The sequence below is a fragment of the Micromesistius poutassou genome (genome assembly GCF_964030765.1).
Source record: "Micromesistius poutassou genome assembly, chromosome: 20".
Classification (NCBI taxonomy): Eukaryota; Metazoa; Chordata; class Actinopteri; order Gadiformes; family Gadidae; genus Micromesistius; species Micromesistius poutassou.
This window is the reverse complement of record NC_140290.1, coordinates 14,763,305-14,778,167: the sequence shown is the minus strand read 5'-3', so window position 1 is coordinate 14,778,167 and position 14,863 is coordinate 14,763,305. Positions and strand designations below refer to the sequence as shown.

The 14,863-nt window shown below is 45.5% G+C and overlaps 2 protein-coding genes across 3 annotated transcripts; one reads left to right on the top strand and one right to left on the bottom strand.

Moving 5' to 3' along the window:
* Window positions 1-4,850: 4,850 nt before the first annotated feature.
* Window positions 4,851-8,705, bottom strand: rpa3 (replication protein A3). The gene is made up of 5 exons (XM_084485011.1): window positions 7,780-8,705; window positions 6,376-6,486; window positions 5,732-5,806; window positions 5,186-5,297; window positions 4,851-5,047 (listed from the first exon to the last, which is right to left on the bottom strand). The coding sequence occupies exons 1-5, from the start codon at window positions 7,789-7,791 to the stop codon at window positions 4,965-4,967; spliced, it is 393 nt and encodes a 130-aa protein (XP_084341137.1). The 5' UTR covers window positions 7,792-8,705; the 3' UTR covers window positions 4,851-4,964.
* Window positions 6,433-14,606, top strand: umad1 (UBAP1-MVB12-associated (UMA) domain containing 1). 2 transcript variants are annotated; one of them, XM_084485010.1, is made up of 4 exons: window positions 6,433-6,504; window positions 7,304-7,394; window positions 11,130-11,215; window positions 13,134-14,606. In XM_084485010.1, exons 2-4 carry the CDS (start codon window positions 7,313-7,315, stop codon window positions 13,422-13,424), a joined length of 459 nt encoding a protein of 152 aa, XP_084341136.1. In that variant the 5' UTR covers window positions 6,433-6,504; window positions 7,304-7,312; the 3' UTR covers window positions 13,425-14,606. The 2 variants fall into 2 exon arrangements, with proteins under 2 accessions (XP_084341136.1, XP_084341135.1); XM_084485009.1 differs by having other exon boundaries at window positions 6,474-7,064.
* The last annotated feature ends 257 nt before the right edge of the window (window positions 14,607-14,863 follow it).

Here is a 14,863-nt window from a genome sequence, read left to right as displayed (position 1 = left end):
GAAGTATCAACAGTGAACCATGAATAATGAAACAGATGTCTATTTGAATACACTTTTGGTCCTCCCCACCCGCCCCCCCCAAACCCCAGTGGCTAACTATGCCATCATGTAATCAGTAGGCCTACCGTAAAAACAAAACACATAATGAAACCCAGCCGGGCTCACCTGTTAAATCGGTCGCAGATTGTTCCGTAGAGGCTCAGGAGGGACGGCTGCGGGGTCCGAGGTGATGCTGCTCTGACCGCCGAGTGAGGGGTCAGCGCTCTGGAGTCAGACCTGCTGGTCCGACACACACACTGAATATGTATGAAGAGGACCCTCTGAGCTCAAAGGCAAAGGCAGGGCCGGCAGGCCTGGGAATGCGTTAATAATCCGCCCATGAGAAGACAAAGGCCGCGTCCACGGGTTGTGTTTGTGTGATCATGGACGGTTGTAACAACACGTTTCTGAGAGGCTGCGGCCGCCCGGGCCCGCTGTGGCACAACACGAGGAACGTCCAGGAGAGCTGAACACATTTCTGCATTACCGTTCCGCTGGGTTGAGTTCTTTGTCTGCGTGTATATACAGCACAAGAAATACTTCTCCAAACTATGCAATAGGCCTTAAGTGTGCGACTGAATGTCAATCAAAAAAAAAATATATATATATATGTGTGTGATAAGAAGCAACATAAAGAAGACTTACGGGTTCAGGAGTGGGAGCGGAGCGATAACTTTTGATGATTCTCTTATCGAGACGTGGGCCGTGCAGCCGAGATCCGCGCAGAAGAGAGCTCAGGAAAATGTCAAAATGGAAAAGAGCCATTAGGCCCCCGTGTCGTAACTCAGGTAGACAGGCTATAGGGCCTGACAGGCGCCCGGCATCAATCAAACAGACACACCGCTGCTCCTGGCGCAAAGGGAAAGGAGACGCTTCTGATGGATTCACTGGGGCCCCGCTGCGGCAGCCTGTCTGTCAGCAACAGCCTGTCTGTCGGAAGCAGCCTGTCTGTCAGCAGCCTGTCAGTGTTCAGCAGCCTGTCTGTGAGCTGCAACCTGTCTGTCAGCAGCAGCCTGTCTGTCAGCAGTAGTCTGTCTGTGGGCAGCAGCCTGGCTGTCAGCAGCAGCCTGTGTCCTGTCAGTGTGCAGCCTGTCTGTCAGCAGTAGTCTGTCTGTGGGCAGTAGTCTGTCTGTCAGCAGCAGCCTGTCTGTCAGCAGTAGTCTGTCTGTGGGCAGCAGCCTGGCTGTCAGCAGCAGCCTGTCTCCTGTCAGTGTGCAGCCTGTCTGTCAGCAGTAGTCTGTCTGTGGGCAGTAGTCTGTCTGTCAGCAGTAGTCTGTCTGTGGGCAGCAGCCTGGCTGTCAGCAGCAGCCTGTCTCATGTCAGTGTGCAGCAGCCTGTCTGTTAGCAGCAACCTGTCTGTCAGCAGCCTGTCTGTGAGCTGCAGCCTGTACGTTCAGCAGCCTGTCGCCTGTCTGTGAGCAGCAGCCTGTGGTCTGTGAGCTGCAGCCTGTAAGTTCAGCAGCCTGTAAGTTCAGCAGCCTGCATGCATTTGGGAGAATACGTCTGTACTTTACACCAAACCCTGAGAAGCCGTTTAACTAATAAGCAAACCTGTGGGAAATACACTTAAATAAAGACTTAACTTAAAGAAAGGTATAGCAACTAGTCATCTTAACCTTTGTTTGAACCCAGGGGGGCCAGGAAGCTATGACTTCCAAGCTCCAATAGCATGTGGCAGATCATAACTCTCCAACATCCGGTCTTTACCTTCAGAGAGGTTCACAAAAAGTGACTTATTCCATAATATCACTCCACACATGCCTCATGGTATGTTTCCTTTACCTCTACTGAATGCTTTAAATAAAACAAATGGCTATGTCAAACTTGAACAAACTACCATTACATCACCCAGAAATAGCAGTAAGATCAGTTCTACTAAATCAATTAACAGCAATTAATAAGAAAGAAATCAGTTAAGGCTGTGACATTCTGTGCGATATTCTGTGTGAAATTCTGTGTGATATTCTTTGTGATATTCTGTGTGATATTCTACGTGATATTCTGTGTGATATTGATATTCTGTGTGATATTGATATTCTGTGTTATATTCTGTGATTTACTGTTTTAATCACTTATTGCTGAGCTGACATGAAGGTCAGAGAACTACTTAATTTCTCTCGTAGTTTTGTTGTGTTTGTCTTGTGCTTATCAATAACGTGATGTTTGAATGTCGTGTCTTTTGTGGCCCGAGGAAGAAGGGTTGTTACTGAGGTAATAATTAATGGGGATCCGAAATAAATAAAATCTATTTTTTTTTATTTCTCATAGGCAGAAGAGCAGAAGAGTGTTCCCTGGCTGCTGCTGCTGCTCTGTGATCAGAAACACGGTCTGGGATGAAGTGGAATAAAACTGCCTTTAATTCTGGAACCACACGGACGTGCTCCCCGCTGTTCTTCAATTCAAACCAAAACGCGACATTCACAAACGAAATAGACATTAAGCAATTGAATAGTACGAACATTTTATTTTCAACATTTTCCTCCATTGGCTCGAGAGTATTGGCTGTCAAAGGAAGTTTCATGGAAAGAAAAAAAGGAATGGCAGTTTTATTAAAGCGTTTGTAATTTACACAAGTAGCTTGCAGCAGCAGTCATTAAGTTCCCCTGAACCTGCAGTGCTGATAATTTGTCCAAAATGTCACAGAAGTGACACAGCGTAAACGCCCACAGGTGAATGTGAAAAACGACCATCTTCATATAGCAGGACTAGTCCCCCCTAAGCCCCCCACGCCCCTGGCCCCCCACGGTAGGGGGGCCACTTTCATCTCAAAGTCCACCTGGGTATGTGGACGATGAAGGACGCCCTTCTGGAGGTGTGTTAGGGGGGTTCACCGTGGACGGTTGGAGCAGAGCCAGGGCCTGGTGGAGGCAGGTGGTGTGTTCATGACGGGGTTTACAGCCACGACAGACCAGTGGAGGGCCATCCCTGAATGCTCAGGGCCTATCAGCGCTGATCTGGTTGACTACATAACACTAGTGTCAACACAAAGCTGGGCTTTGTGGACCTTCAGAAAGGGAATTTCAAAAGACTGAAAGTTGCTCGAAAGTTGCTTTACACTTATTTTATTATAGAACGACGATACTTCTCTAAGTTGAACCCTTCATATGAACAGAGTATTGTTGGCGGGCTTAACAGCTGCAAAGAAAATGGAAAAAACTCCACAAGGAAAACTTGTGGAAAACTCCACAAGGCCCAGTGTAAATCAGTGGTAGCTACCATCTAACGAGGTCCTACCATTAGATGCTTCTAGTGCTTGAGCACAAAGAGCAAAGACAGAAACCATCCCATGGTGTTCAGCTTGCGGCTCAGAAGGTCTAACCAGTACTCTAGCTAGAACGTGTGCAGGGCTGGTGAGAGATCCACTGGTAGCACCCATACCTGCTAACTTTAAGTAATGTGCACTTATCAACAGAACAAGAACATCTCAGATTCAATATTGTTTCAATAGGGATGACAAAGGTCATATGATACATCGTTGTGTGTCCACATCAGTATGTGTGGGTTAGGTATAGGGTTGGTATCCGTGGGTTAGGTATAGGGTTGGTATCCGTGGGTTAGGTATAGGGTTGGTATCAGTGGGTTAGGTATAGGGTTGGTATCAGTGGGTTAGGTATAGGGTTGGTATCCGTGGGTTAGGTATAGGGTTGGTATCAGTGGGTTAGGTATAGGGTTGGTATGCGTGGGTTAGGTATAGGGTTGGTATCAGTGGGTTAGGTATAGGGTTGGTATCAGTGGGTTAGGTATAGGATTGGTATCCGTGGGTTAGGTATAGGGTTGGTATCCGTGGGTTAGGTATAGGGTTGTGGAGAAGGGGATTTGTTTAGCAGTAGCCACCTGATCCCAGGGTTATAGTGCAGGTAAGTATAGTTATTTCCACTTGAAAAATGAATCTGGTCACAAAAACCGTTGCTTTACACTTGCTTCAACTGATCTTATTCGTTTGGAAATGTAACCCTGCCCAGGAGGGATACACATTTCTTTCCTCTCATTTGTCTGAAGGTTGCGAGATCTTTTTTTTCATCGTGGACATGACGCCAACGTGAAATGAGTTATCAGGAGAATAATGATAGTGACAGATTGATTTTCTAACAGATTGCAGCGATCGCTCTAAATTGGAGGCTCAGTATGAGAGGAGCAGATGTCATAACGAGCGCAGTCGTCTCGACCTGCCTTCACATGACAGCTGGCCTGCTCCAGGCAAGCCCTTCCCACGCCTCAAGAGGGCCGTGTAGAGGCAAGGTTACTCACTCCGTTCTGGCCACTCGATAAATCCTCACTGATAACAATCAGCCTATTACAGCCCCTTGGTGGTCACAATTACTTTCGCAACATTTTCTTTGGATGCCTTTTTTTTTTTTTTTCTCTCATTGGTTGGATGTAGCCCTACACGGCTGCATTGGCACTAGCGCTGCAGAAATCCAGACCTTTAAATGGTGGTTTCAGAAATGTTATGGGACAAGATTAGATTTGTTGTGTAATATTGGTCATTTCTATGTCTAAATGACGTGCTCTTGATAAAATAAAGTCATCCTTCTGGGTGCTAGAGTAAGGGTTAGGATATATAGAGGAAGAGTACCACAATAGGCTGCCTTTACAGTCTTCATCCAGCAGATGGAACCGTGGAGCAGGCTCGTTGAAGCGACATCTGCACTATACAGACAAGCACGTTAGAAAATGCAATTTTCATAATACATTAGGCCTTTTAAATGATACACATTATGGATAATTTAATCTTGATACAGTTCAAGAGATAAACATTGTTTTCTGTACAGTGTATTCAACTGTCGGACATGAAGAGAAGAGGGAAGCTGTTAAATATACAATTTTATTACAAAAAGGTACTTTGGCTGCAAAACTTGCAGAAACGTATAATTAAACATTTACAAAACAAACTGATGGGTCAACATAACGAAAAAGGGCCAAAGTCATCCACTTGTTTCCACTTTAAAGGGGTAGTACTGAGAGAAGTCATGGATCACTTTGAGAGCTTCATTGTAAAGCTCCAGATCTGGTGGGTGAAAGGAAACAAAGATTAACAACATAGCAGCCACTGTGCAGTGCACTGAAACAACTGTATGAGAAACGTATGCATATGTATCTGCAATGAAAAATTAAGAATCTTCTTGTATTCAAAAATAAAACTAACCAAAAGCAACAGCCTTCTCTTCCTGGAATATGGTGTAGGCAGAGCCCATGAGCACTCCCTTGTTGGTCACCATGCCAATGACCTCCACCACTCCACTCAGCTCCTCGTCAAGCTGGAGAAAGGGAGGCACCCTTTATGTTAGTATATGCAGTCAGGGGTTGACAGCAAATGATGGCAACTACTCAAATCTACTGTACTCGAGAAGCGTCTCCGATCTAATCATACTTTTAAATGGAGGCAATTTTACATTTACTCCAGGTCGATTTTGAGTTATATAATCGACATTAAGAAAGGAATTAGAGAATCCCTTTTTTATAGTCTCGATTTTCACCTTTGGCCCTTTATAGTCTAGATGTCATGTTGCATTCCTACTAACGTTAGGCCTTTGCATTTAGCTTTCGTCCTTTAAAGATATAGTGGCTATAGTAGAGATAGTGGCTTGGAAGGGAAGGTAAACAATGGGACCGTATGGAGCCAGTCCGTCCCTGGTGTATAAAGTTAGACCTATAGAGGATCAGTAACCAGGACAGAGGCTGCTGTACTCACGGGTTCGTTGAGCTCCACTGACGCCACCTTCCCCTCTCCGTCAGCCAGGGTGAAGCTCTTCCCCGAGGGATGGACCTGCGGACAGGACGAGACCTTAGTGACCAGTGACCACTCCTTCAGGGAAGACCTTCACCCTCTCCGTCAGACGGGATGAAGGTCTTCCCCGAGGGATGGACCTGCGGACAGGACGAGACCTTAGTGGCCACTCCTTCAGGGAAGACCTTCAACCTCTCCATCAGACGGGGTGAAGGTCTTCCTGCGGACAGGACGAGACCTTATGGTGCGTTCCAAACAACCCGTAAACCCGTGTTTTCACAACCTTCTACCCGTGAAAGAGCCCTGGAACGGCAGTCAAACCCGCAACTCTTTTAATTTCACTGTATGTAAAGAATGCTCTTTTTTACAATACATGTGACCAATAAAACTTTGAACTTGAACTCACTACCCTACTCGTGGTACGAGTACCCTACTCTGGTACCCTACTCGTACCAGATAGACGTACACCCAGTTCCAGCTCGTAACTTACGGGCTAAAAAAGTGTCCCTGGAACGCAGCATTAGGGACCACTGCTTCAGCCGTGGACTGAAGGACCAAAACACAACGTCGGGGTTTAACCAAACCAACCGACAGGCTGAGGTACCGACCTTCTCCACGCGTCCCACGAAGCACACGGCGCGGCTCACATACTGGGACAGCATGGCCGTGTTTATCCTGGCTCTCGGGGTTTCGTAGATAGCTGACATCTTGTTGTCTTCCTAGGTTTGGTGAACTGGGTAAGTTGGGAACAACGCTGTGTTGCGCGGGAAATATTTGTTGTGAACGTTTTGTATCAAAAGGACAGCCCCGGTGGGCGGTGCATATGACACCCAAGGCCCTAACACAGGGTTCGTGTAGCGGGGAACCCAAGTACAAAAAAACGAACGCACCCAAAACGAACTACGTATTTCCCGTCGTTCCGTCGTGATATACTGTCTCCTCAAACGATAGCTATACCGTCAGGTGGTTCCCACTTCATTTGGAAATACATTTGTTCATCAGTGCATAGGGTGATTGTACTATTATCCGGAATGATATGGTTAGTGTGGGTCAAATGTGTATTTTAATGTCATGGTATTCATCATAAATACGTTAAGATGGTGTAGATGACCGCATCATTTGGGGAATGGTTTGCGGAGGCTGGTTTCGACCCGGAGCGAGTTGACCGCTGCGCCACTCAGCTCCACTGCTACAATCACAACAGAAGTACAAGGAAGACACACACCGATATGTCGTCCGTATTACTTTAAAACGAGCCATTTAAACCACCCACACTTGATTTCAAGCCACGTCTACAGTAGGTCGTTCACTTGATTGTTACCAGTGTTAAGGCGATGCAACATCGCCATGTTGAGGAATAAAGGCCACCGCTATGGGGTCACTCGACAAGTAGAGTCAACTTTCATTTCACTGGAAGTCACTCAGCACAAGCCCACTTACTGGCGATTAACTATGAACTATAACTATTATGACTTTATCGATGTTCTGGTTGTATTTGTCTGATGCTAAGAGGTGTAATCTGGAACTCGCCCACAGATCGGAGTCATGCTCAACTTTCTGGGTCTTCGTAAAGACCCCAAGAAGACGACCCCCGAGAAGGAGACGGACGGGGGGTTCGTCATAGTCGGTAAGTTAGACTATGACATTTACTATCTCTGATAACACTGTGTTTGCTAAAACGATTTATCTTGATATTTAAAATGATTACGCAACAAAACAGTGTTAGGAAACCGGCGTTGAAGCAGGGCGTCACGTTGAGGTCACGTGTCTCGTGCACTACAACCATGAGATCATCATTTTTCAAAAGTTTTTCCTAGAATTCTTGAGAGAAATAAACACAGTCATTGTTAGTACCAAAGACAAATGTGGTTAGTTTTGCACACAGGGAAATCCCTAAAATAAATGTAGTCTGTGTGAGTATTAAAGATAATCTTGTGTTTCCCAAATTTGAAATGAGGCTGATAATAGACTAAAGAAAATCTGTATCAGTCTGGGAAAATCCTTCTACCTACTGTTGGTTTCATTTCAGTGATGTCTTGTTGACCCTGTAGCTTTAATTGGGAGAGCTCCCAGGAGAGTGGCCGCAGATGGCCTTGAGTGGCCTGTTATCTTTGGCCAGGGTTTCTGTGCACAGTGTCCCCACCTCCAGTAAAGTTGACCCACCCACCATGCTCCCAGATGCTCTCCCCATGCTTGATTTAATCCTGCTCTTTGATCCAAGCATGTTGAAACATCTAATAATATTCATATTGATGGCTGCCACAGTGTCATGTTACAGGGAATATCACAATTCAATATAAAACACAATGTTCATTTTTTTGTAATTAAATCATACTGTTTTGTTTTATCTTCAAGAAAGTATACTCAAGATCAAATACAACTATGGCCGAAAGTAACACAAAGGAGCAACATGGTTTATAAAACACCCAAAATGAATAATTAGTTTTGGTTTTGAATGAATTTAGGGCCCCTTAAAATAGTTTTTGGGAATCTGTTCAAACAGCAGATTAGTTTTGAGCACTGATCCCATGGTGGTAGAATAATAGAAAAAGTAGATCAAAGTCCTTCAGTTTTGGTGTGGAGTGTTTAGGGGGCCAGTCCCGTTCTGTAGCCATGGGAACCGCCTGCCAGCAACACCACCCCAGCAGGGTGGAGTTAGGGTCATGGTGAGTTTCTTGCCGAACATAACCCCCTGCCCCGCCCCACCTTCGTCTATCCATTTGGTAACCGAGGCAGGAAGATCAAACCCTCCTGAGGGTTGCAGGGCTTTTTGGGAAAAACAACGTGCTGTGGCTACCCCCCACCATTAGGGGGCAGGCTCAGCCTCGTGTGTAACATGAATCTCAGAGGCTCGTCACTCAAGGTCTTTGAGTTCGGGGTTAATTTCCTTTGTCCAAATGGTTCGGTGACGCATGAATTGTGTTTTTGTTCTTTGTGACACTGCCTCCACATGTCATATGGACGCTTTTAATTGGCTGTACGAATACTATTTTTTTTTTTCTGGATACAATTATCCTTTTCACAATGACGTTGCATGCAATCTGAAGGAGGACACATTTTTTTGGGAGTGGTTGCTCACTTCAGAATTTGCCCTGTTGTGTGGTTTCTGATGCTAGTTCTCTGAGAAAATGGAGGTTTGCCTCAAAGTGCTGATCAGAGTCCAAGTCAGTGAGCAGCAGAGTCCGAAGAGATGTCCGTTGTCACAAGCAGCTGTTTTCCGCCTCTCTTGGCCCGCCTCTTTTTCTCAGACACTCAATTGGCTTCTTGTGTTTACAGGATTTAGCCAATTATATTTATTTATTTATTTATTTATTTATTTCTCCAGAGAGAGGGAAGACAGTCATTGTGCATTTGTGTGCGACGACCTGGTTCCTAACGACATATAAGAGATACCGTACTCTTAGCTTAACCATTGTTAAGCCCCGGACACTGTCACACGTTACAAGGCATTATCCCTGAGAATGTGTTGGCCCATTCTATTTCTCACCTAGTTTGGGAGTGGCCTTTAGCGTTGTATGCCTTGCATTGGACTGCACTCATGAGCACTGACATAGCTCTATGAGGTCACTAACACAAGCTGCACAAAATAGCAGGCATGCCAATAGAGTCTAGAAAACTTTTTTATTGTTATTACATACTTAAGAATATATTTTTAAAGATATCTTTTTTTTAACAAGCTACATGCATTAACTATTATTTGCACTGGCTTTTACCTACAGCACAGAGACAGACCTGTGTGCCCTGTTTGCAATGGGGAAAGGATATTATTCATGATGCCAATAAAAGGAGACGTCACACTAACCGGTGACATTAACTTTCCAAAATCATGACCTCTATCAGAAATCCAGCGGTAACCATTTGTGTTCCCTCCACTGCATTGAGGAAGAGAAAGGTTGGGCTGACGGGTCTGGTATGAGGAGGAATGCTAACTAACAGCTTCAGCTCTGAGCCTTATCGAGGTCAAAGATGAGGCTATTTAGAAACTGCTGACAATAGTCATAGTGGGCATGGAGAATTCCTGGTCTCACGTCGTGTAGCATTATGGATTTGTTTCAAAGCTGCAGATTTTTTATAAGACAAGAGACTCTCCTCTTTCTTTCACAGTGGCCCTGCCAAGAATTCCTCTTGCAGATGTGAATGGAAAGTGCGGGTCTAAAATGTCAGGAAATATGTCAGGTTCTATTTTAGATGCGTTTCATAGAACTGCAGACTTCATGCTCAGGGAAGATTTATTTTGGCAGTGTTTTGCTAAGGATTGTTCCTTGTGACCCTAAGCACAGGAATACACACAACATCCTCACTGCTTTTGATTGCTGTTTGCTGCTGAGTGCTTGCATATGTTCTGGAACAGGAGGAGTGAGATTTTACTAAAGCGACTGGACTGGACTATATTTGAGAACCATATGAGCCCCAATGCCGGTCTCGGTAAAGGGATTATAGGTTCTGTAGACAGAAGTGATTCAGTGCCACGGTGTTGGGTAAAGGACTGAAGGGAAAACATAAAAAAATGTAAGTGGCTGTGGCAGAATTACAGTTCACAAGCACTGCGTTTTGGTTGGGACTGCTCAACAAAAAGATCCAGTGAATTGGGCCCATGTGGCCCTTGCCTGGATCCCACTCCTGGTATAGCAATGACTTCTTAAATGGGTTCCATTGTGAATGAATCGGTCACCACAAGGGGATGGGGGAGAATAGGCCAGTCAAATGCTGTAGTTAAATCCTGCAAGCATGAATGGTAAAGCTTAGTGCTAACTATGTGCTATCAAGATGTAGTGGATGTGGTGCAAGAACAGCTGGTCCCGCCATGAAAAGGGAGCAGGGACTTCGCACGTTACAGGAAGAGCCTGTCTGGTTATGAACAAGGAGCAGGGACTACACAGGTTACAGGAGGAGCTGGTCTGTCTATGAACCAGGAGCAGGGACTTCACAGGTTACAGGATCAAGCCAACTGCACCAGACGGTCACTGAACCACGGTCCACTCCACCCAGAGTATTCACTAAGTTGCCGGTTCCAAGGGGTCGAGGGCTTTTTAATCCATGAATGTCATCAGAGAACAAAGTGTTGGGAAATCAGAAATCTCTGTTTCTGACCTAGTTTAATAGTCAAAGAAGTAGTTCCTGTTCCAGTACCCACCAGGGCAGCCACCTACCCGACGTTGATCTGCTGACTCTGAATCAGTGTTGGGCCCTCGGTTGGCGGGGGGGGGGGGGGTTTTAGACACGCTGTTGCCGTATCTTTCACACGTAACTTTCCAATCGAGCCACTGAGTAACCACAATGAGTAAACCCTCTTTACTCATTGGTCTTATTGTGTGTTCCACGTGTCGCATACTAAGGACCTCTTTACGTTTCCTCCCCCCAGGGGAGACGGCCGGGGAGGAGAGCTGGAGGATGCAGCGAGCCTACGGGGCCTACCCGTCCACCAACGTGGTGGTGCAGCCATCTCAGGTGCTCCTCTGCGCCGCCATTCTGCCGCATCACACTGTCACGCACCGCGGCCGGGCGGAGCGGACGTGTGCATAACCACTTACGGTGTACTGGTGTGTAAGCGTGTGCTTTTTTTATGGTGCAGCAGCAAGCGGTGACGGTGATAGCGGCAACCCGACAAGACCAGGTTGAACAGGGCCGTGGTAATCATTAGCCAAGTATGTTGGCTAATGAAAGAAGGAACACTTTATCAGGATATGCCCACAACAAAATGTTTTTGTCTATGTATAAACTATATGTATGTATGTATATATATGTGTATATGTGTATATATATATATATATATGTGTATGTATGTATGTGTGTATATGTGTGTGTGTGTGTGTGTATATATATATATATATATATATATATATATATGTATATGTATATCTATCTATCTATCTAGATATATCTATGTAGTAACTGCTAGCGTTGCAGTGGCCCTTCCTGAGTGTGTCTCAGTTTGTTTGGTGTTTGGGATCCTGGAGACTGTAACTATGTATGGTTAGGCAGAATCCAAAACAAGATAGGCCTGAGTAGGTAGACTCATGCTTGTTAGGGTTCTCTTTGTGCTCCCAAAGGAATCTGCAACTCTCTCCATATTGCAAATAATGAACGTCAACTGCACTGGGACATTATGCTGCAATCAGTAAACAATGGCCCATATTAACTAAATTATACATGTGATGCAGCAACGGATAGCATGGAATATTCAACCTTATTTTGTTCACGCTAATTACAGTAGTAATTGAATGCACTTAAGCTCTTCTTCATTACACATGCTACAATACGTTTTACAGGAGCAGGCAGTATGTTCATGGGCGCTACAATGATGAGCATCACACAGGATAATATGTTTCACTCTTCACTGGTCTAAGCAAGCCGACTCCTCCACATCCCATATTAACCTGTGTTATTTAGCCGTCCCGCTGACAGTGTTTACAGAGCCACGGCGAGTTCTACAAACAGCAGCATGTCTTAGCACTGCCTTAGGACTGTAATTGTGGTGTGACCTGCATTCAGAGCAGTGTTGAGGTTTGCACAGACGCTGCAGCTGTCAGTGGTCACCATAGCTTCAGCACCCATCTTACTTCCTTCCTTCCTTGGGATGTTGCAGAAGTGCACGGCCTGGACTGGGTTCACGTGCAGCCCTGTGTCTGTGAACTGAAGTATTATTTTGCCTACGTGTCAGGAGCATGAGGAACTAGACCTGTGCACAGACGTAGGGATTCCACAAGCTGTGTCAGAGGTTCTGAGGAGTACTGTCGGTGTCTGGGGATCAGCCCGTTCATCACCTCATTAAGAAAGTATTTCGATGGAAATATTGACTCTGTTAGGAAAGGAAGGTCGTTAATTCTACATGTTGATCCATAAGCTTATATTTCTCTTGCATCGTGTCATATAAATCACTCCTCTTTAGAGAAACAGCCCACGGTTTGAAATGTAAATATTAGATGTGTGCTGTGCTGCACACAGCGTGCCTTTTATGCAAGTTGAGAGTAGGCCAAGTGGTCTATAGGCAATGCCTAAATGAACTCATTATAGCAATATGGCGTGTCTGCCAAATGTTGTCTGTAGATCCCACTCCACCTGGTATCAGCCCAGATACTTTCACTCACTTTTTCCCTGTGGCTTCTGCCGTCGCTGGGTGGAATTCCCTTTTACATTCTAAAGTAATGAATACAGTATAGACAAAGGAAGCTTCGGAACCTAAATCTTCCACACAGGGCACAGAAGCGACTGGTCAGCTGTAAAGTCGATGCGTGGCCTTTTGGTGAGCGATGGAAAGTAAGGAGACAATTCTGCTGAAACCGACACCGTCACCCCTGTAAAACTGGAACTGACAAGTGACCAAGTATTGCAATCAATAAACCTTTGCAATTCCATCTCCTTCCAGTACCCTCAGCTGTACCCCCACCTGACGGAGCCCAAGAGGCCAGCCCCAGCCGTGCCCACCATGCCCACCGTGCCAGCAGCAGGAGCCCAAGCCCCTCCTCCCACAGACCTGAACGTGGCCGTGCCTGACTTCCTGGGAGACGTCCCCTTCACCCTGGCCCCCCACATCCTGGCCATGCAGGCCGGGTTCGCCCTGAACTCTGACCTGAACCTGTCCCGGGACATCAACTACAACTTGACCAGTTTCAGCTACGACTTCACCCTGGAGAACTCTGTGCTGTGTGACCTGTGAGGTCCCCCTGTGGGGCCCCTGGGGGTCTGCCGCAGGCTCTCCTTGGGCCCCCCCCCCCCCCCCCCCACCTCTCCGGTGAGAGACGCTATAGCATAGGGAAGAGGAGGAGAGGTGAGGGGTTGGACGGGTGGCGGTCAGGCTACACCAAGCAGACAGAGACGCGTACAGTGGGGCAAGATGTGCCACAGGGTGGGAGGGTCAGCTCAACGTGCCCGAGCGATTGTAGGGTGTCGAAACAATTGATTGGACGCCTTTTGATCCCAAGCTTCCCAGCGTTTACAGAACGTTTATTATAAAGACGCTGACCAGTGTCAGTGCGTTTGTTAAGTTATAACGGAGATGGTAACGTTGTCGATTTCCAATTTTCCCATCTCACAGAGAAAAAGTTCACGACCATCAATCATGTCATGCCATATCTGGTCCTCCCTAATTAGGCAACACTGTAACATCCAGGGGTAGTTGATATAATACAAATGCATGTACTGTACTTACTGCACTTAAAATGTGATCTCTCATCGGCCATTTGAACAGTCCTGACCCCGGGGTTAGGTGCAGTTTCTTTTGACAATATGTTGAGCAGCCATTGCCATAGCATTACTGAACACTGGGCAAGGTGCTGTCGGTGTACCGAGCTGATTACAGGTCAACTGTATACATTTTGTGCAATAGAAGGAAATGGCTTCCCTGTAGGTTAACCCATTGAAGGTTTTAGAAGGCCACCCTGGCTGGTTTTATTGTTATGTAGCTAAGAGTTTACGTTGATGATTGTATCTTGGTATCAGAAATGCCTGCTGTTAAGGACATAGCAAAAAATAAACAATCCTAATTTCCTAGTAGTAGTAATACTAGTATACAGCTTTATATCGTTTGTCTTTGGGTTTTTGCTAAATTATTTTAATGATTCAGGTTATGGCAAAGCAATATTGGTAGTCACGTACCAATTTTTGTGTCTGATTATGAAGCGTGTGTACGTGTACGTCCGCACATTTCTGTATATCTTCGTTGGTTTTATTTGTGCTCTTTTTGTACCTGTTTATAAACGGATTTAGCTTGGTTAGTATGCATTCACTTTGGAACTTGCTGTGCCTTCTAAATGTAAAAACATTCTACATTTTAGTCTACTTCAAAAGCAAAGACTATATTTCGGATTTTTTTTTATTTTTATTAAAATGTCTACGATCCATGAAAGATAATGCCTCATTTGTTTTGAGTATTCTTTTTGTGATGGTGGATATGCGCCTGGATAAAGAGATATTGATGCTATTCAGGATTGGTCATCAAAGTAATTGCAATGGTAATACATTGAAATTATGAATAACGTAACTTTTATCCACTCACCCTAATGACGGATCCTTAACCAATACGATGGTCCCAATGCACATGTCTTCGTGGGCAGTCAGGCGGGCCAATCAGAGTGGCTGAAGTGATTTCAGGTCCCA

What these genes read in the sequence shown, in the direction of transcription:
- umad1 (XM_084485010.1), top strand. Translation starts at nt 7,313, where the DNA reads ATGCTCAACTTTCTGGGTCTTCGTAAAGACCCCAAGAAGACGACCCCC. An exon ending in CGGGGGGTTCGTCATAGTCG is followed by an intron (nt 7,395 to 11,129) that starts GTAAGTTAGACT and finishes TCCTCCCCCCAG; the next exon opens with GGGAGACGGCCGGGGAGGAG. An exon ending in TGGTGGTGCAGCCATCTCAG is followed by an intron (nt 11,216 to 13,133) that starts GTGCTCCTCTGC and finishes ATCTCCTTCCAG; the next exon opens with TACCCTCAGCTGTACCCCCA.
- rpa3 (XM_084485011.1), bottom strand. An exon ending in TCGTGGGACGCGTGGAGAAG is followed by an intron (nt 5,807 to 6,375) that starts GTCGGTACCTCA and finishes TCCTGTCCGCAG; the next exon opens with GTCCATCCCTCGGGGAAGAG. An exon ending in AGAGAAGGCTGTTGCTTTTG is followed by an intron (nt 5,048 to 5,185) that starts GTTAGTTTTATT and finishes TTCACCCACCAG; the next exon opens with ATCTGGAGCTTTACAATGAA.